Source organism: Anser brachyrhynchus (genome assembly GCF_964034855.1).
Source record: "Anser brachyrhynchus genome assembly, chromosome: 1".
In the NCBI taxonomy this organism is placed as follows: Eukaryota; Metazoa; Chordata; class Aves; order Anseriformes; family Anatidae; genus Anser; species Anser brachyrhynchus.
The window spans coordinates 12,680,638-12,701,204 of NC_137694.1; the positions used below are offsets into that span (position 1 = coordinate 12,680,638).

The 20,567-nt window shown below is 38.2% G+C and overlaps 1 protein-coding gene across 12 annotated transcripts in view; it reads left to right on the plus strand.

Annotated features, from left to right (window-relative positions):
- The window catches only part of MAGI2 (membrane associated guanylate kinase, WW and PDZ domain containing 2), an 817,299-nt gene that overhangs the window by 651,786 nt on the left and 144,946 nt on the right, over window positions 1-20,567 (plus strand). For 6 of the 12 annotated variants that reach the window (XM_080581211.1, XM_080581210.1, XM_080581215.1 and 3 more), the window contains 3 exons: window positions 5,318-5,439; window positions 6,069-6,197; window positions 6,901-7,083. In XM_080581211.1, coding sequence (XP_080437337.1) covers window positions 5,318-5,439; window positions 6,069-6,197; window positions 6,901-7,083 — 434 coding nt within the window. The remainder of the gene's footprint in view (window positions 1-5,317; window positions 5,440-6,068; window positions 6,198-6,900; window positions 7,084-20,567) is intronic. The other 6 variants (XM_080581217.1, XM_080581219.1, XM_080581213.1 and 3 more) reach the window with 1 other exon arrangement.

Sequence of the window (20,567 nt, forward strand, 5' to 3'; positions counted from 1 at the left end):
ATAAGGAGTTTTATAGTCAGTAAAATGTAGTTGTACTTTAATTTGCTGTTTGAGCTCAGTAAGTTTGAAACAAAAATTGCTTCCAATTTTTCATTCTAAAAAGTGGCAGTTACACCGTTTTTATTACCAGTATTCAACAGATGAGTTCATTTTTAGCTAGATAAAATCAGATAACAACAAACTCTCTTAATTATATCATAAAAGTGAGTAAACCATGGAAAGCTAGGTTATGAACTTTCACACATTCAAGTCCAGTCCAACTTTATATGCAGGTTTTTAAAGCTGTCAGCAAAAGAAGGGCTTGTACTCCGCTCACTGAAAAATTTGTATCCCATGGGAAATTTGTAAGGAAGAACAATGCAGTTGAGAGATTAAGTTTCACCTTACAAGGGTCAGACGTTCATCTCCAGTATCCCGTGACCAAAGAAGCAGCTAAAATCAAGCAAACGAACAAAACCTCGAAGGCTATCAAAGTTTAAAACGACTTATCACACCATATTTGCAAATTCTGTTATAAAATAAGGTCCCTGGTATAACTTCCTCTCATAAATCAAGCATGAATGTAAGTTCAAGACATTATTAAAATTTTCATTTGCCTTGTTATGCGAATCCAAGCTTGATTTGTAAGGTGTAGACATTTGACACAAATGAGAAGTGTTTGCTATACGTGGGTTAACTTTCATGCAATTTTCTCTTAATTTATAAACTAAGAACTAGCAGCACTTAGCTGTGCAAGGCTACAGAGAGAATGTGGTTATTAGAGTGCATTGGGTCTTTCAGCATTCTAATTGCCAAAAGATTATTTCCCCCTTTAAGGATGATTAACTACAACACAAAGTTCAATTTCCTGACATGGCCTCCTTAATAGAACAGCTAAATTGTCCATACAGGTATTTATTCTGGAAAAATATACCTCCTTCACTTATGATTTCTGACAACACCTGCCACTGCTCAAATAGAAAAACTTCTTTCAGGAGTTTTTTCTTTTTGTAGTTGTTATAAAATAATCATAAATGAAAAAAATATGAATGTAAAGAGGACTGAGTAACAAATTATGCATCAGAATGTCTGTCTTTTAAGCATTCTGATCCTCAAAATTACTTTGGTGGGTTTTAGGCCACAAACTACTAATAAACAACTGTACATTAAAATAGCTGAGAAAATGAATAGGTTAGAATCCTCCTCCTGGTGCATATGCTTAGATGTGCTACCATTGTGGCAGGGCTGAGAATATCATGGCCATCAACTAAAATCTGCATACTTAAATCTACATTAAAGCATGTAAATTTCTACAGAAAGTATATCAATTGTCTTAAGCACATCTAATGTGAAACACCATCATAAAAAAACTTAGCCTGGCCACATTCAGTGACAAGCTGGCAGAATGGTGCCTATGTCTTATGTGATATTTTGTGGTGACCATACCTCCTTGTGACACAAATGTCACGATTTCAACCTTGCAGCTAAATGCAGCCCCAAACCAAATCCTACCACCTAGGAGTTGTCCCCAGCTAGCATACTCTGGGCTAACAAGGGTCAGTAGCATTGACTGCCCCTTCTTCTCTGCAGAGAGATATTCAAGTATTTGGGGGCCAGAAAGCAAACAAAAGGCAGCATGATTCTTCTATATTGTCACTACAGCACTAAAAGAAGTGAGTTTTATTTTTATTTTTGCATTAGTCTTTTATTTTTAATATTTATTTTATAAAATAAATGAAGAAAAGTCGAATCAGGAACAAACAAAAAAAAAAAAAGAAAAGAAAATGGTAATGGTAGAAAAAACAACATTTAGATAGCAACATCTTTCTCAGTTTTCTCCAGATCTGTCTTATTAAAAAAAAAGAAAAAAAGTTTCTGCAATTTCTTGAGAAGTCTTATCTCACTGATGTGTATTAGGTGTACTCCAAGAGTGCCTACCTCTGGGATCACATGCAGCCCTCTGTTTTCATTATGGACTTCAGTTAGGAGAAGAGGGGAGATGGAATGTTTAGGTAAGAAGAGCACTAGACAGCATCAGAAGAGAAACTTTAGGTATTTAGAAAATTTTCAAGCGAAGAAAGAAATGCTCACTGAATTACATACTGTGGGTAATGAGCTATACATCTTTTGGATCACATCTAAAATCTATTTTAAACACCAAAGCACTTATTTGTAACCATCTCTAAAACTGACATTTAGATTGTCTTATTAAGGCCTAGGTTAGTAATACCTATTTTGTATGCAGTTGAAGGAGCTAGATGAAAGGCTAGAATGTCCTTTCAAGGGAACTACTTAGCTTAATAACTTCGTTCTCAGCTAAACTCATCAGTAGCAATTTTTCTGATTTAGCCGTGGAGCTGTAGAATGCTTAAAATTGCTTGATAGGGAGGTGCTTCTTGTCTCATCGGTCTAGGAGCATAAATCCAGTGTAACTGACTGATAAAAAGGACCGATTTTCTATATAATTTTCTTTTCTCTAACTCCTTTTGGACTTAATATTTAATGTAGTTGTGTGAGTTTGTTGGAATTTTCACATTGTGCTTTTGAACTGGCACTACTATAAAACAGTCAAAATATAGGAATCAATTGGAGTTAAGAATTATTAAGATTGCATCGACACCCTGAGGTGCCTCATATCTCTGTTAGTCTTCCTGTCTGATATGTTAGGACAAAAAGGCCACTTTCAAGATAGCCATTAGTGAAGACATTTCTGTCTAAATAAACTATACTGCAACTTAAACTGCAACTAGAAACTGCTAAGAGGGAGCTGATAAGAGATTCTAGCTGTCATGTCAGTACCACAGGATGTTCCATGAGCTATGGCCACATCCTGTATTGGCTAAAATCCCTCTTTTTTTAATCAAAGAACCGCATGTAAGTTATAATATAGGGCATTGAGATGTGCCCTGCAGTTACAGTAAGGCACTAAGAATATTCCAAGGTCCTAAATGCAGATATGTAGTGTGATCTGAAATAGCCATTATGTCTGCATTATATTGGACAAAAGCTATGGGATACCCATGCTCTTCTGGAAGGGCAGCTGAGAGCTGGGGTAAGACACTTTAAAGCCTCTAAAATAGTGCCTGATCCCTTTGTTTTGGCAACTAACTCAACATACTATGTAGCAAACCTGTTTTCAACGTTATCAAATGCCATCATAAAACAAGCTAGACATTTTACCCCATATCTTCTATTGGAAGCTGTTTCATAATTTCACACTTCTGCTTGTAAGAAGACTACAGATTTCAAGACTGAAATCCTGACACCTTTAATATATTCTACTATTTACTTCCAAATATTTTCATAGAATGAAATCATATATCAGCATTCATTCCACTTAAATAAAAAATCAAAATTCCTTTGGTGCTTTATCGTAGGATACTCTCTTTCACTGGTCTTCATGTAAAACCTTTGCTGTGGATTCATTTTATTTGATTGGGTGATCAGAACTTTATCTAGTATTTCACATGACATTTCACATGTTCCTTTTTTAATGGCAAAGAAAACTAAATAGTACTTCCTTTATAGTACAGGAATACGTCACATGATAGGTAGTAGCACGAATACTGCCTTTTTCAGGCCTGTATCGGTAGTTCATAACTGCCCTATGATCATTTAATGCATGTAAGTCTTGTCTTCCTCCTTTTCTAACTGATGAAGTTTCTCTCCCTTCCAACATACATTTCTAGGTTTGCAATAGACAAAAGTGATGAAGACCCTGACAATTACAGCATGGTTTAAAGACTAGGAAAGCAAAGCCTGCGATCTTAAACAGCCAGTCTGAAGAAGGAAAGAAACAAAAGGAATCTTCTCTTTCTGCAGCATATAATAAAATTTATAAAGCTATTAATCAAAATTTTAGAGTACAGGAGAGTGAGTTAGCAACCACTTGAATGAGACATAGCCACGTTAACAAAATAGCAACTCCAGATTTTATCACATATTTTCCCTGTCATTAAATCAAATATACTTTTACATGACCAAAAATCTTTTCATTGCAGGAATCCTTGTTTTCCAAGTGTATTACACTCTCATAGGACTTACTGCTTTCTCTCAACTCCTTCTTAGAGGCAATTCTACTTATTTTGTTTGAAGCAGTGTTAGGATCTAAATCCTGAGGGACCTGAAAAGTGCTTAATGTTTGGGCATAAAAGGTTGTTTCAATATAAATAGAAGGAATTCAACCCCGTTTAGGATCTCAGTTTCAAAAGTTCCTAGGTCACCTCTCCAAGTGCTTAAAGCCCAGGATCAGGATTGAATTTTCAGAAAAACTCAATATAGAGTAACTCAGTAAGAACAAATAAGGAGAGACATGTTTGAGAACTTACCTTTTTTACGTATGTATTTATTTCCCTGGGACAACATTTGCAGCATAAAACCCTTTTTCTCAACTGTGATACTGTTGTGATCCTATCTTGTGGAGTTGTTCAGTGCCACCTATAAATCGTTTTGCCTTCTTCAAAAAAAGTGTGGAAAATGTCAAGGGATTGTAGAATTTCTTATTGATTGGTAAAATGTATGCTTTAAATTAAAGAATTGAAATCTAAGGTATGATTACGGTAAGTAGTTAAGATAGTATTTCTAAACAAAATGCAGAAAATTAGTGGTGTAATGACAGAGATGTGCTAATTGACCAGCTATAGGAAACGTAATATATCAAGAAAAAAAAAAAGTCTACAGCATTAACTTCTCTTGTAGTTCATTGTTTATATGTATAGTTCTAATCTACCATCTGACTTAGTTTCTACAACATCCCATTTTTTTTCTGTACAGGTTAGCAGATATATAACATAGAATTAAAAATAATTCATTTTCAGTCACTTTCCTGTGCTACATACATTTCCTTTTTAAGCAGTGATCATTAAAACACTCATTAAAAGCCTGTGTCAGGCTTTACATTTTCTGTAAGTGATTAAGTAATTTTATTTGCAGCTAATCAATAATACTGAAAAAAAAATTGGTTCAGTCCCCTTGAATCATGCACAGAACAATGTTTGTACTAAAGACATGAAAAACTGTTGTTGTAGCATGCTTCAGCAATACTGCAATTTAATATGCAGTCCCATAGATCAAAACCATTTGCCTGTAGCAGAGTTCAACATATTGAAATGATAGGGCACTTTCCAGTGCTGTTCATTATGTGATGCGCATAGATGGTGCATTTCTCATCCCCACCAAAATTATATGGAGTATAAGGGACATGCTCAGGCCCATTGGGGTTTCATGACTGTTTCGCTATCTAACCACATGCACCTAAGTCACATACAACATCCTACTGTGAAAATAATCATTTTCCCCAGCTGAACCCAATTTTTAATCAAAACCAAATTTTTTCCAGCCACATAAATAGAAGAACACAATTTGAAAACCCTGTCCTAGAAGCAAAAAGGAAGCTACAGCAGCATAACATGCCCAACGCAGAACTTGGAACAAAGCCTATGCAGGCCCAAGGTTTCCGAGGTACAGTACCATGTCAGCCTATCTTAGTTAAGATGAAAGATCCTGCTCTCCTGCTTATATGACAATGATTTTGTCCTAGTCTGATGGACATAATAGTGTTGCCAGTCCTCACAATGTTATCACCTACCTCCTAGCTTTTTTCTCCTCTAAAAGTTCCAACTCCTGGAGCTGTGGGACTCAGGAGCCACCTAAAAAAACTCTAACCTCCAGAGTTGCAGATAAAAGTGACAAGTTGACCCTAGTGTTTCCTAAAGGCTGAGAAACAGAAAGCACAATAAAAGCCCCAAAGTAATTTTCTAAATAAACTCATAACTTCTATTCTTGGGAATGTGTGACTCTCTCTTGAGCACCCAAGGTTGGCAACACTGAAATAATTAATTGTACTTTCTTTAAATTACCGCTAATTGATGTTTGGTATGTTTCTAAGCTAGCTCATCTAGAAAGCATCAATTAAGTTAAAAGCCTCAGGCACTGTGTTATAGGAGTTTACAAGAATACAGCCTCTTGGTAATGTGAAAATTAATGTGCTTACAATGAGCTGTGTAAGCAGCAGACAGTACTGGTAGAGACGAATGAACTTAAACATAAGGCTACAGCCAGAGAATGAGGCTTCTTCTCCTTTGTGACAGTAGACAGCTCCTCATCAACCCTGCCTAGGCCCAAACTCGCCCACGCGCACCCCGCTCCGCAGCGGTCCCGCAGTGTGAACGATCTGTCCCAGTGCCAGCGTGGCCCCACCGGGACATGCGGGCTGTACGGTATGTCCCACCATCCCCACCAGACCACTGCCGACCTAGCGAGATAAGTGGAAGCCACCACCTTTGCACCTTCCTCCTACCCTTCCTCACAAAGCGAAGCATGGGAACGAGGCACCAGGAGCCCCTGGCAACCCGCACTGTACACGGGGGCACTTGGCAAGGGGATGCGAAGGTGGCACCACCATCACAGCGGCCAGATGAGGCATGGAATCGCACGTGCTTGGAGAGGAAAGATAGCTAATATTTAGCACCGGCTTTAAACACATGGCATGACATATACAGGGGATATTTCTCTTATTGCGGGTGGGAGGGAAATTGTGCAGAATGTATTACTTTGTAGACAAAGCTGAATTTATAGGTTAGGAAAGAGGTTTTAAGATTACCTCACATATCATTTTTACTGTTGTAATTATTTTAGCTACACAATATCCACTTCTAAATGTATTTCCAATATGAAAGAATATTTATAACTCCCTACTTGTGGCAGATCTGCCATAGATAAAAAGCCTTTTTAAGCTTTGTATTAAAATAAAAACTCACTAATATATATATATATATTTTTTTTCTGGAATGCCTGCACTCTTTATTTCCTCTGTTTTCATACATTGTCACCTACTGCCAGCTGATATTGTTATCTGCTGTCCCTGCTGTGTTAGGACTAGATCAGAATTTTTGTCTTTCTTGTTTGTGTTGACTGATATAGAAAAACCACTCTTCACCCGTGATGCATCACAGCTGAAGGGGACTTTCCTCAGCACAACTCTTAAGAAAAGCAACATGGGTTTTGGATTTACCATCATTGGTGGGGATGAGCCAGATGAGTTTCTTCAGGTGAAGAGTGTAATTCCTGATGGGCCTGCAGCACAAGATGGGAAAATGGAAACAGGTAATTAAAATGGTTCCTCTGTTCTTTCATATAAGTAGAACGAGTCATAGATTTCTGAACTCACTCTATAAATGTATACATTTTTCCATATCAATTTCTACTTAAATGCCTTATCTTTCTAATAAAGAAAGATAAACCTCTTAGATAGGAATTCCTCATTCCTGTCTAATATTGCCAAGTAGCTGATTTTTCCAATTTTTCAGTATTTTAAGGGAAAAAAAGATATCTCGGTTTTCCTACATGAAAATAGACTGAGAAGAAGTCTCATTCTACTACATAGAAATTATCTGTGACGTTCATTAGTTGATAGGCTGTTTATTCAAGGGGAAATTGTGAATGGAGAGAAAAAGAGACAGGCAGAGAGAGCACAGACTACTAAGGGAAAATTTCTGCCTTTAGAAAAGATAGTTTAGCAAAGCAAGTCAAGTCTGATCAAACTTTGTTTTCATTAGAACATCAAAACAAGGGTTTTCAGTGTGACATATGGAGACGTAGGCATCTGTGGACTACTAATAAGGAATCTGTGAAAACGAACAAAATAAATGAAACTACTTCAGAAGAGATCTAAAGATACTGGATCACTGCTGAAAGTTCAGAAAATGTTGAAGGATGGAGATCCCACAGCATATGTGATCTCTTGTCCTGATACTTAACCACTTCTATGGTGAAGATTTTTCGTCTTCATATCTGACTTGGATCTCCACTGGTGCATACGATTACAGGTGACTGCCTTCCTGTGTCCATACAGCCCTGTCACTGTGCACCACCTCTCTCCTTGCTCCCCAGATTGCTCATTGGTCCCAGGGCATATACATAATTTTCCTTCTATTTCTCACCAAGACAATACAGAAGAAATACTGGTTTGGTATTTATGTTACCTCTGCAGAAAACGCAGTTCGTGGTAGCCAGAGTCACTGTGAAGATGCAGAGAATTTCCTAGTCTGAGGCAGATCACTGTGGATGGAGCAAAGCAGCAGAGAAGGATCCTTTTCCAATGTTACAGTACAGGGAGTAAATATGTAAACACAAAAAAACATAAATGATATTGGTGTAATAGTCTCTAGTGATTCTTCTGGAAATTTCCTTTTATTCTTTCTTCTGTTGCTGCAGAGGAATGATCCAGATTGTTGTATGTTGGAATAAACCCTTAACGTTAGCTCATTCTGTAGGAATCTCCAGGACTTTGCAAGTAGGAAGTGTGAAGCTTGTGAAAAGTATTATTTTTAAAACTCTATAATTTCTCCAAAGTCTTATATTACAGTTGGCATGATGTTTCTAATGCCAAAGAGATTAATAAATAATTTATATTTTAAAAAGTCAAAAAGAATTAGAACATAGATTTATTTATTTTTTTAGGAAAAAAAATGAAATGAAATGAAATAAAATAAAGTAAATAAAAGGCTATCAGCTATTTAATTCTCAATGTTTCTTGCTATTTTAAGTTTAAGATACAACTTGGTTGCCTAGGGCAAAATTAAAGTAGCTGATAAATGAATAAACAACATAACAGACTTCCTGAAGTTCAGGAGATTTTAGTAACATGAACTTCATATTTCCTAATATTTTCATATTACCTAATATGATGCATGGGAGATTTTCCCCGTTTTTCATGGTTTAGCATTCTCAGATCCAGCACTCAAATACAACTATTTGTAAAACCATCTGAAGTGTGGGCTAGTTATGGGGGAACTTGTTCATATGGATTTCTTTACTCTGGAAAAGAGTGCCCTTACAACTTATTTAAATTTAGATGTTGAAATTCATCATAGGTGTCACTGATGTTGATTACTGCAACTACAGATTGTGATGGGGACATATAGAAAAAAAAAGTCCTTTAAAATGCATAGATATAAAACTGATTAATTTTTTCCTGAGGCAATTAATTCAACTAAATTAAGAATCCATGACAGAAATATACATTCAAATATATAACTCTATAATTGAGCCCGATATCTTAGAATAAATTCTGGACTCAAATGTCTTCATTTTTGTGAAGATTGACAGAATTCTGATGTAAAGTAATTGGAGAACCTTGGGCTAATGATTGTGGCGTCTAACGTGGTTTCTATGAATATTTGAAGCGATTTCTAAAAATGATAATAGTAAATGGAGAAAGGATATCTGAGGTAAGAATATTTATAAAAGTGCTGTTCAGCAAAGTGATTGCATTTCCTGATACCCAATCTATTTCACACTTTCTAAAGTATGGTTTCTAATAATCTGGAGATATCAAAGTGCAGGTGTTTTGTTGATAAAGGTCTTAAAATCATATGTTTCACAACTATTTGAGCTTACACATGTACCTTTTGTTTGTTAGGTAGGCATCATTAGATGATGAACAAAGCTTTTAAAATAGTTTTAATTTATTCTTTTGAGATGAACTGCATGTTGTTGTGCAATTTATGTTCACTGCAGCTATGATCACAGTCATAGGAGGCTTTAATAAGCAATCAGAATATCATATTATATCAGTAGGGTATCATAGTGGAAAGCTTGAGCACAATGACACTATGATCTGTGATGGGTGTAAGATGGTGTTCCCATCTGTGATATAACTGAAGTTTTTCCTCTGTAAGATTTTTTTTGACCAACTGCTGAACAAAATGCTAGGGTTTGAGATATGCATTGGACATGGGGAAAAAAAAAGGGAAGGGTGAATCTATGTAAGACTCATGGTCACCCTTTTAACCAGATCACAACACAGTGGTTTTACCAGCAGGCAGGTTTCAAAACAAAACAATTTTGGATTTCATTTCTTTGAACATGGAAGCTGCTGCCTGACAGAGACTTGGTATCACTGTGCTGTTGGGTTTTTATCAAAAATGTCAGGAAACTTGCTATCTGCTAAGAAATGCTGAGGAAGTGAGGAATCTGAGTTCTGACTCTTTTTTTTTTTTTTTTTTTTTTTTTTTTTTTTACATTTAGCAAACATAAATAAAGATATTGCTATCCTTGCTTTCTGCCCACACCTTTGTTAAAGGTTATTGTTCCACCAGTAATGGAAGTAACAGCAATGTCAATGTGCTGGTTCCTCAGCCACTGCTATTCACAGTCTTTGTCCTAAAGCACCCTCAGCAGATATTTGTGTTAATGCCACTCTGTGGTTGGCACTACCAGAGAAACTGGTATATATTTTATTTCTGACATGCTTATCTTGAGACTGTTAACTTCCCTGAAAGCATGAAGTGGAGTGTAATATTGGTATCACTTTCACCCCATGTCTGCTGTATCCAAGATAAGCTCTCACACTGTGCTCGTTAAAAGATAAAAATGGGGATAATGGGAAATTAGGAAGTCTTCAGTTTGGCTTGAATATTTTCATCCAGTTTGATTAGTCCTAGCAGGTGCTGAAAGACTGCGTTGTCCTATAAAGGGGCTTTCAGCATGTGTGACCATGCTGCCTCTGTATCATCAAAAAGATAGCATTACATCTTCATGATGCACAGTATAAATGTCTCCCAGATTTTTACTGTGACTTTCTTTGTTAGTATGACCACTAAGTGATTTTATATGTAGACTGAGTGATTTGTATTTCACAGAGTCCTAGAATCATAGAATGGTTTGGGTTGGAAGGAACCTTAAAGATCACTCAGTTGCAGCTACCCTGCCATGGCAGGGACACCTCCCACCAGATCCGATTGCCCAAAGCCCCATCCAGCCTGGCCTTGAACACTTCCAGGGATGGGGCATCCGCAGCTTCTCTGGGCAACCTGGTCCACTGCTTCACCACCCTCAAAGTAAAGAATTTCTTCCTAATGTCTGTTTTAAATCTACCTTTTTTTTTTTTTTGATTCAAGCCATTCACCCTTGTCTTACCTTTGTACTCCCTGACAAAGAGTTACATTGTTTTGTTTTGTTTCAGTCTTTTTCTTTTTCTTTGTTCACATCCAAATTGTACCAATTAATTTTACCAGCCTGGTGTGTCACTGGCAGTGCTCTCCTTCATTACCTTGCCTGGTAAAGTTGAATCACGTGCTGAAGGTCTGGTGCTTCTTTGTTGCGTATGTGGGAACAGCTCTAAATAAACACAAGTGCTGAAAGATTTCATGTAGCTCCTGTTTCCAGAGAAACCAATTTCCTGTTGTCTGGGCATGTTCAAAAAGGGTAGGTCAATTGTAAACTAAGCGTAAACCTTACTGCGGCTTTGTGCTGAGTAAACAAATAAGAAAAAAACAAGTTATGATGGAAAAGCTAATTGTGATAACAAAGTCTTAAAGCAAATTCTTTAACAATGAAATTGGTGAATGGGTGAGATGGTTTCTGCAGGGATAAAGGCAGAAGCTTATGGGAACGTTCTCACTTTTCTGAGTTTTTCAGTTTCTCTGATTAATTTTCTCCTTTTTTTTTTTTCCTTCTTTTCTCCTCTACACAGCTATTTGAATCTTTTTGCTTGGTTAGTTGCTTTTTGCTCGGTTAGTTGTTTTTGTTTTTTTTTCCCTCTGTCTCTCTCTCTTTTGTTAGTAGTGGATTTTTTGTTTGATTTGGAGATATGCCTTGGGAACTTAAATGTTCATACATTGCTCATTTTTCCTTTCAACGTGGGAAGCAAAACATCTGAAAAGACGTTACTAGTATGTGTATTTTCCTTGGGACTTATATTTATCAGCTTTATCTTGCTTTTATCTACTTATGAACAATAATAATCAACTAAAATCATCTCACAAGGTAGATGCCCTTGGAAAGGAAAGATGGTAAAAGACTGCTGAGACTCCTCAGAAGAGAGACAGGCAGCAAAAGTTAAGCCAAATCTGTTAGCATTATTTTCGTTTTTTATTGTAGGCCTGTTGTGCATTCTGCACAGCATATGGACTGTAAGTCATGTAACTCACATCCGTCCTCTTTTGGCCATGTTTTTCCACTTGCACATTCCCATAAATATCCTGTTGGTTATCCTTTGTGATTCTCTTTTTTTTCTTAATGGTTCGTCTTGGATCTTTGTTCACTTCTTTGGATTTTGTTGTTTCTAGACATTGCACATTTTCATCTGGAAAAGTGGTTCCTTCATGTTCTGGACGTATTTGAGAACCTAATTTAAGATTCCTATGAATCTCGTTGATGGCTTTAACTATGGAAGCCGCACAATTGATTTCGGTTTTTGGCTGGGTCAATGGTTCTCTCATCTGCGGCTCCTGATGCTTAGGGAGCATCTGGACCACACAGCCTTCACTTGTTTGAGCCTTCTGAACTGGCAGACCAGCTCCTTGGTGACGTGGCCTTCTTACAGCATCTTGGTGATTTTTGATGATTGCGTTTATGGCCTTGATTTTGGAAGTAGCACAAGGCATTGTACTTTTTGGTTGGTGCAATGCTTCCTTCATCTGCACCCCTTGAAATGGCTGGTCTGGATAGCCTTTTTCACACTTGTTTTCTGTTCTCAAGCAGACAGTTTCTGTGCATCTGGGAAACTAGTGAGAGAAAATACACATGTTTAGAGACCAGAAACAAGGAAAGCCTTCAGCAGTATAGACAGAGATGCTGGCCGGTTAGGCTTAGTGCTGAATCAGAGTCATTCTGTTGCCAGATTTGCACCCTGACTGATGGGAATTTCTCTGGCTTAGTTTACAGTAAGAGAAAGGTGCATGTTTCCTGTGCCCTGAAGTTCTAGTGCAGAGACCTTTGTCTTTTGAGCATTGTACCAAGCCAGCATAATTCCTCTGTTTCCTGATAAGATGGTTGAGCTCCAACTTCTAGCTAGGATTTTCAGAGATGGTGAAAATATGCTTTGTGTCCTTTAGCATTTCTGTGACTTCTCCCACCTTCCTTTTGGGAGACATCGAGGGGATGTGAGTTAGAAGCTACTGGTGGGAGACAGATAAGGTTTTAAGGGAGCACAAAGGATATGAAGAGGCAGCAGATTGGAAGGGGGTGCTGTTCCGGCAGTAGGGTTCTCCAGAATGCTCTAGGGTAAATTTCTGTGGCGCTGCAGGTTATGAGCTGTGAATTCATGCGCTGCTTAGCTGGTAGTTCAGCACACCATCGTGCTTGGCAGTATCTTGCACTTTCCATGTGCTGTGGTCTCCTTGCAAAACAAGGTTATTTGGCATAGTTGCACATGCTTTCCTCATGTTTCCAAAAGCACTAGAACCACAAGTGGGATATTGTGGGAATCATTTTCAACTGCAGAACCTTCCTGCGCTCACCTTCCTGCCACCCAGGGTCTCAAAGCAGCTCTTCAGCTCCTTCATGGTGATGGAGAAGGGCTCAATCTGGCAAGCGCCACCCAGGGGCTCCTCCTTGAGCATGTCTGCCCTCCCGCCGTCTGCTGGGCCTTTCTCCATGGTGCTGCCACAGCTGCTTTTCACTGTTGCCGGGGACCGTGGGGCTGGTGGGCGTTGGAGCTCCAGGCTGGGTCTCAGAGCACTTGCAGACTCCCATCTCTCCTTGAGGAGCTTCACAGAACCGTTTTGCGGGGTCGAGTCGGACAGCTCCATCGTGCCCTGCCAATGCAGTAGGTACATGATGACATAGCTTGTACTTCAGACTGAGCTTCTCTCTGCAGTGTTGGGTTGTTCGAACTTTTTCTTTGTTTGCTTGCTTTGTTTTGAGACAAATATTTAACCAGGATTTGAGTTGTCTGCAGTATTTTACTGGAGAGGACAGGAGAAGAGCTACATTTCTGCAATCCAAGGGTACTCGTGAAGGAAATTCTGTTGTGACATCTACACTTGTCAGCAGTGAATTTGAATTCAGGCCTAAAGCTGACTTTAAGCCACATCCCTACCTGCTCATGGTCGCTTAAATCACTCCAACTTGCTTATAGCAATTCATTCTTAAATAAAATACTTGATGAAGACTGCATGTCTGAAACTGTCAGTAATTTGAATTGTTTCCTGGGCTTTACAAAAAAGTGGGAAGAAAACTGGGGGAATAAGAAAAACCAAAGAGATTTGGAGTTGGGCTTCAATAGCTTTTACCATTTCACACCACATTTGCTGACTGCACTTTTTAACTTTTGCTGGCCACTTGTAAAGTTATCTTGTTTAAATGAAGGGGAGAGCAGACAAAGTATGTACATTATGAGAGAAGGACCAACATGTTGCCACGAGGGCTGTGACTCATTCAAGCCAATGTGTTTTCCAGACCACCACAGCCCAGCCCCCAGGACCCAGAGGAAGGGACAGCATGAAAAGCATCCGAGTCCTTAGTTTATGGCCATGCTGGGAAGGGAGGCAGGGGGATGCCAGAGAGAGGACTGGGAGCCACTTCAGTTCTTCCATCTATTTGGTGACTAATATTAACTGGCCACATTACTAGAGGAGCTTTTCTCCACTAAAGGCTCCCTGAATGTGCACGTGAGAGCTAGCTGCATGCTTCTGACACCATCACTTGAAGGGCTTGTAGTTTCTTCTGCAGGTAAGCAGAGCCTCAAGTATCTGCACTTTTTTTTTTTTTTTTCTTTTGGCCCCTCCTGCCCATTTATCACATGAACAGTATCAGGCTTTGAGCTAGACAACCTATGTCCAAAAAAAGGCATGAACTTGTGTATTTGTAAGGAGCTAATCTTACCGCTGGGCTCTTCTCAGTTGAGTTTTCCTCTCGTGACACTGCTGCACTCATTACGTGCCTGTTTAAAGGAAGGCAAATTTAAACATTCTTTTATTCACTGGTCTCATGTGACTAACGAACATGAAGCACGATCCACAGTTCACAGTAAATATCTGAGAAAATCCTAATCCTACCTCATCTGTCACAGTCACACTTCCAAGAAGTGAAGACCGCAGGAAGAGGCGCCGCCTTTTAACCTCCCTGTTTGCATTATGGGCACACAGTCAGTCCACATTTCCAGGTTACTGTCTCCATCTGTGGGCATACGGAAACCAAGACAACCAAGTCAGCATCCTGGCTTTTCTTACCCAAAAAGATCAGCCAGAGACACCCGGGGGCAGAATCTGTTGTTGGTGCATAACCCCTCCCAGAAAAAAACTTGTGTCCTTAGGCACAAGTTCTTGGGCAGGCCGTTGCAGTAGATAATAAAAGCCCCCAAACAGAAAGAGCATTGGTTTTACATTTTCATTCTCTACTGCTTCGATAACTTCAAATTCTCTCCTAGAGCTAACTGTTGAAGTGTTTGACCAGCTCTGGCATGCCAATGCTTGGTTTTCTTTCATTTACGAATATTGATGGTTTTGTGTGTGTTTGGTTTTGATACTTAAGAGAAGCATCAAAATGTTGCGTAATTTACCCTTGGGGGCATTCTCTCTTCCTGTAGTATGGCAGAGATTTCTGACTTTCAGGCTACAGCTCTTTGGCCAACAAAACTTTTGAAGGACTCTCTAATAGGCCAACCCATTCTTTCTGAATGGGGAATTAAGGGAGAAATCCGACGTGAACTTCTTTTGATCTTGAGAGAGAGAATCAGCAGGCAAAGTCATAAGTTTGCAGTTGCAATGCTATAACTGGAAATCATAAAGCAATTCAGTGCTCAGAGTCAGGTTGAAAGGTGATCCAGAAGAATGTGCTGCCCGTCTGCATTAGGGTACCGTCTGTTTTGTATTTGCGTTCAGCTGACAGTTAATAAATGTCCTTGGGAATACACTGCAGAGGAAGAGGGCAGAAAGAGATTTCCATTTTGTTTCAACCAAAGCCCTGTTGCTTGAATTTAAATAATTATTTCTGAGTTAGGTGTTGGAGTTCTGTAGATGCTCTGAGTTAGATGTATTACATTAATAATCGTTCCTCATTTAGCTGGTGGGCTTCAGAATGGATTTCTGAGCAAGTGAAATAGAGCCGTGAGAATGTTTAGGGGACTGGAGCATCTGTTTTATGAGGAAAGACTCAGGACTGTTTGGCCTAGAGAAGAGGAGATTGAGAGGGGATCTTATCAACCGCTACAAATACCTGAGAGGAAAATGTAAAAAGGATGGGGCCAAACTCTTCTCAATGGTGGCCAGTGATAGAACAAGGGGTAATGGGTGTAAATTGAACCACGGGAGGTTTCATCGCCATATGAGGAAGAACTTCTTTACGGTTCGGGTGACAGAGCACTAGAACAGGCTGCCCAGAGGGGCTGTGGAGTCTCCTTCTTTGGAGATATTCAAAACCCGTCTGGATGCGATCCTGTGTAACATGCTCTGGGTGACCCTGCTTGAGCAAGGGTGTTGGACTAGATGATCTCTGGAGATCCTTTCCAACCACAACCGTTCTTTGATTCTCTAAAATGTCTGCATTTATTAGAGAGAACACTGTAACACATTTTCTTCTTTTCAAGACAGGAGGGTTGCAGATCCCTGGTTCCTGCCATTTTACTATGAAATAGGTGGACATTTCATCCTGTATAATGATCTCATGAGCTTATGTTAACAAAAGGGCAGTAGTGACCAAGGCCACATTTGAGTTGTACACTAAAATAGGACTGCTCAAGCTCAACCTTTTCCCACCACTTCAAATGTCTCATCATAATGCTTTAATGGGCCTGGTCTGTAGCAAAGGCCTTCTGGACTGTGTGTCAGGGCGAAGTATCTCTGAAATATAAGGACACAGAAAGGTAAAATTATTTGCTTGTGGATTTTTTCTGTCTTTGGAAGTAAAAACCACTATGGCTTGTGGGTCAAAAGCACTGCCTAGAACAGTGGCCTAAGAAAGACTTGACAGAGATAATCAACACTGACTCGTGGGTGGTAGAGGTACAGGTTTGTTTCCTTTCCCAGCAATGGGAAACCAATATGAGGCTTTCCCTTTGCAGTGTTTCTGACATTATTTGGGCTTCGATGTGGAATCTGTCTGTAATTACAGGATAGCACTGACTTCAGTCCGTGAGCAGTCATTGCAGAATCAAAGGGTGGATGAGGTTGTAAGGCACTTCTGGAGGTCATCTGGTCCACACCCCCTCCTCAAGCAGGGCCACCCAATGCATGTCCATGTCCAGGCAGCTTCAGCTTCTCTGGGCAGTCTGTGCCAGTGCTCCAACCCATTCTCGGCTTGGAGAAATGCATACATCTGACTGACCATCCCAGCCCAAACCAGAAGTGTTTTCAGTCTGATTCTAATCTCAGGTAACTGTAAGTCTGCCACGGTCAAAAAAGTAACACATCATTTATAGTGGTGTTAGTAAGATCAAAAATCTGCCTTGAAGCCCTTATTCTTACACAGTTGCCTTGCAGGGAAAGACATTGTGTCCTTTAAACAGCCAAAATGTGGAACTGGGGGATTTTGCCAGTAGGAGAGGAGTAGGGGAAGTTATTATTATTTAGAATGCAGTATAACAGTAATGTACCAGGGGGATGTTTCTACTGTTTTATATTAAGAGTATCTGAAAAAGCAAATATTTCTGATATAAAGAAGTAGCATTAGCAATAGGTTTCAAATGCAGTATGACAGTATCCCTGAAAAAACAAATATTCCACTGAGAAGGACTACTCACTAAAGAAAAGATTTAAGTTACTTTACCTAAACAAGACCTTTTAAATTGCTTTCAAGTCACCACGTATTATTATTTTTATTAAATAAAAAAAAAAAGATACAGACTGACCAAAGCAGCTTTAATGTTTGAGGGTTTTGTTGTTGTTCTTGTTTCGTTTTGTTTTGTTTTAAAGTGAAAAATAGAATAGCTCTATTCAGAGAATTATATTGTTTGCTAATCTGTTTTGATTGCTTGAATAGATGGCCTACCAATTATGAAATTATTATTCTGGTAATCAGTTACTTATTAGTACAGGCCTTCCTTGTTAGAATAATCTGATGTCCTTGGTGACATTTACAAAGTACAAGGGAATGCGCTGAAGACAAGTGTAACATTTATTACCAATATGAAGATTATTATATGACAAATAATACCAATTGTTTATTTTACTTCTTGCAAGTAGTATCTGAGTCTTTGATGTTTTAAACATTTAGTAAATTCTCATCGTTTTTTGAATATGATTGTTCTGTATTCAACAGCTTTATCAACACTAACTTATACATATATACTAACATATACTAACTTATACTTACACTTTCAATAATTAAATATCTTTAAAATAGAGTACTGTGGTAGATACATAAAAGTTGATCTCATCCATCTCATCTTTCATGCTGTACTCTGCACACTTCTGCTCTCTCTGTTACTCTTTTGCATACTTTTCTCCCATTTTTTTAGCATTCAGCTCTTCACCAAGATTTGGCTTTTATTAACGTTCTAAATGATTGCTCCAAGACAAGCTGTTTTCATAAATAGACATCTTCCAAAGAATCATTTGGGCATTTCCATATTATATATCCAGATGAAAAGAAATTTTTTTCATATTTGTAAGGTATATTGTATTGTGTGCTTGTGTGTTTTTAATAATAGAAATGTACTTTTCAGAGATATTTTAATAGATCATTCTAAGAATTTGTTATCAGCTTGTAACAGTTTTTAATTTGTTGTGCTCCTAAAGCAGTACTTTCCTGATATTTTTGGCTTTCTGAAGTCTGTTTAAAGTATATGTTATCCATCTTTTATAGGCATGGGTCCTTTCCAGGTCCACACAGTTAATCAGTCCTGTGTCTGATGACAAATAACATTTGCAATTCACATTGTAATGTTGAATGATGTGAACACATAGATCCATTTTTCCCCTTAGTTTATACTGCATGAAACAATGCACTATTGTGAATGTATTTGCTGCATGAAAGCCCCCTAAAATAAACCTTAGCTGTCCCTAGAAATGTTCCTGAAAACCTGTCAGTTTATGGAAGTGGTATGACACAATGATCTTTCTTTCTTCAGATGTTGTTATTAATCCCATGGGCTGAAGAGAAGGAAAATATGAAAAGTGCTTGGAAAGTAACTAACAGTGACAACAAAAAATATTACAGGGTATCACAGAGTGTGAGAATTTCTCCTACCCAAATTAGGATTTCTTGCTTGTGTTCCCACACTCTTCAGCACAGGCAGATTAAAAAATGCAAAACACAACAGAAAAAGTATATTTGTATCAGGTACAGTCAAAATCATTGAATTCTCTGTTCAGTCAAGACACCTACAGTTCCTTTCACCAGTAAGAGCTGTATTTTCATTTTTGTGACCTAGGCCTTTCCTTTATGATTTATTTTTTACAAGGAGAGGAGATAGAGAGGGCATTGAAGTGGAACTGCAATGTGAATTCTGTCGTCTTTACACCCTAAATGAGGATGGATCCCATGGAGGCCCTGTTAGTCCATAGCTGAGTGTAATGGCCATCTGGAGGGTGCACTTCACTTTTTTTAATTTGAGCAGGACACAGAATTCCACTTTACTCAAGCTGCATTATACTTCTAACCAGGAAAGCTTGCAATTATCATGTGACTAATGCCAAAACCATTCAAAATGTGTATAAGTAAAATTAATTCTGACTTTCAAGAATCTTCCCAAGGTAGACTGATGCAGTGTTGCTAATCCTCAAAATTTTAGCCTGAATCTCAATGTATTCAGATTTTTTTAAAGCACAACTCCTAACTTTAACAACAACAAAATGTGACTAAATGTGAATGTTCACTTAAATTTTACATCATAAAAGTTTCTTCTAGTTGCAGAGGATAGCTCTGAAGTATAACCCCATTGTACTTAAGAGGTTTCAATGAGAAAGCAAGCAAAATGCCAAGTGAACTCTTGGTTTGATTTCACCTGCTGAGTCTATCACTTTATCTGGGGAAAGGGGTATGACTTGTGGTTTTGAATTCTTGATGGTGACAATAAAAATAATACCTGCATTTGGGAATATTAATAACAATGAGGAACTATATAGCAGAAAGGTATTCTTTTGCAACCCATCTCTTATATTTTAAAGTAAGCAATTCATTGAACTCCATGTGCAAATAAAGAGAACTTAAGTTGCTGGAAAAAATTAGTATTTGCACTTTTTTTTTCTAACATTTTTCCATTATATTTTTATGTTACTTCTGCTTTCATATAATAACTTTCTACAGTGGTCACAATAATACCCATAAATTTATATTTACATTAACCAAAGACCTTGAATAAAGTGCTCACTTCCATCAAAAAAGTACTGAACTCTAATCTTCATGAGGTTCCTATTATAGTATTTTCTTCGCATTTTTATTATTTTGGTACTCAATACTTTTGTTATGTAGTCATTGAACCACAAGCAGGACAGAGGTGATCTTAGACTGAACAATTTCTATCCATATTTCATATACAACACTCTGTTACTGTCTAGGTCTAAGGGTTTTGTGGAAATCTTGTCAGATTTCTTCGGTTGGCTGGTATGATTTTCAATAGCTTTGTGTTCTCCCTGAGGTGCAGAAAATCCATATGTCACTATCTGTTCTGCCTGATACAGAGTTAGAGCTTGAGCCCATGTTGCCTATCTGTCAAGCTACTGAGCATTCATTAAGCACTGCATACAAATCTTTCCTATTAAAACCATACCACTTTGCATAAATATTCCTCGAGGTATGAAGAGAGCTATTGATTCTTTTTAGCCCTGTCATTTGGCTATTTCCCCTGAAGTTTTCAATTAAAATTATTTATACAAACTGGAATAGCAATTACAGTAAAGCATCTAACTTGGATTTCAAAATGC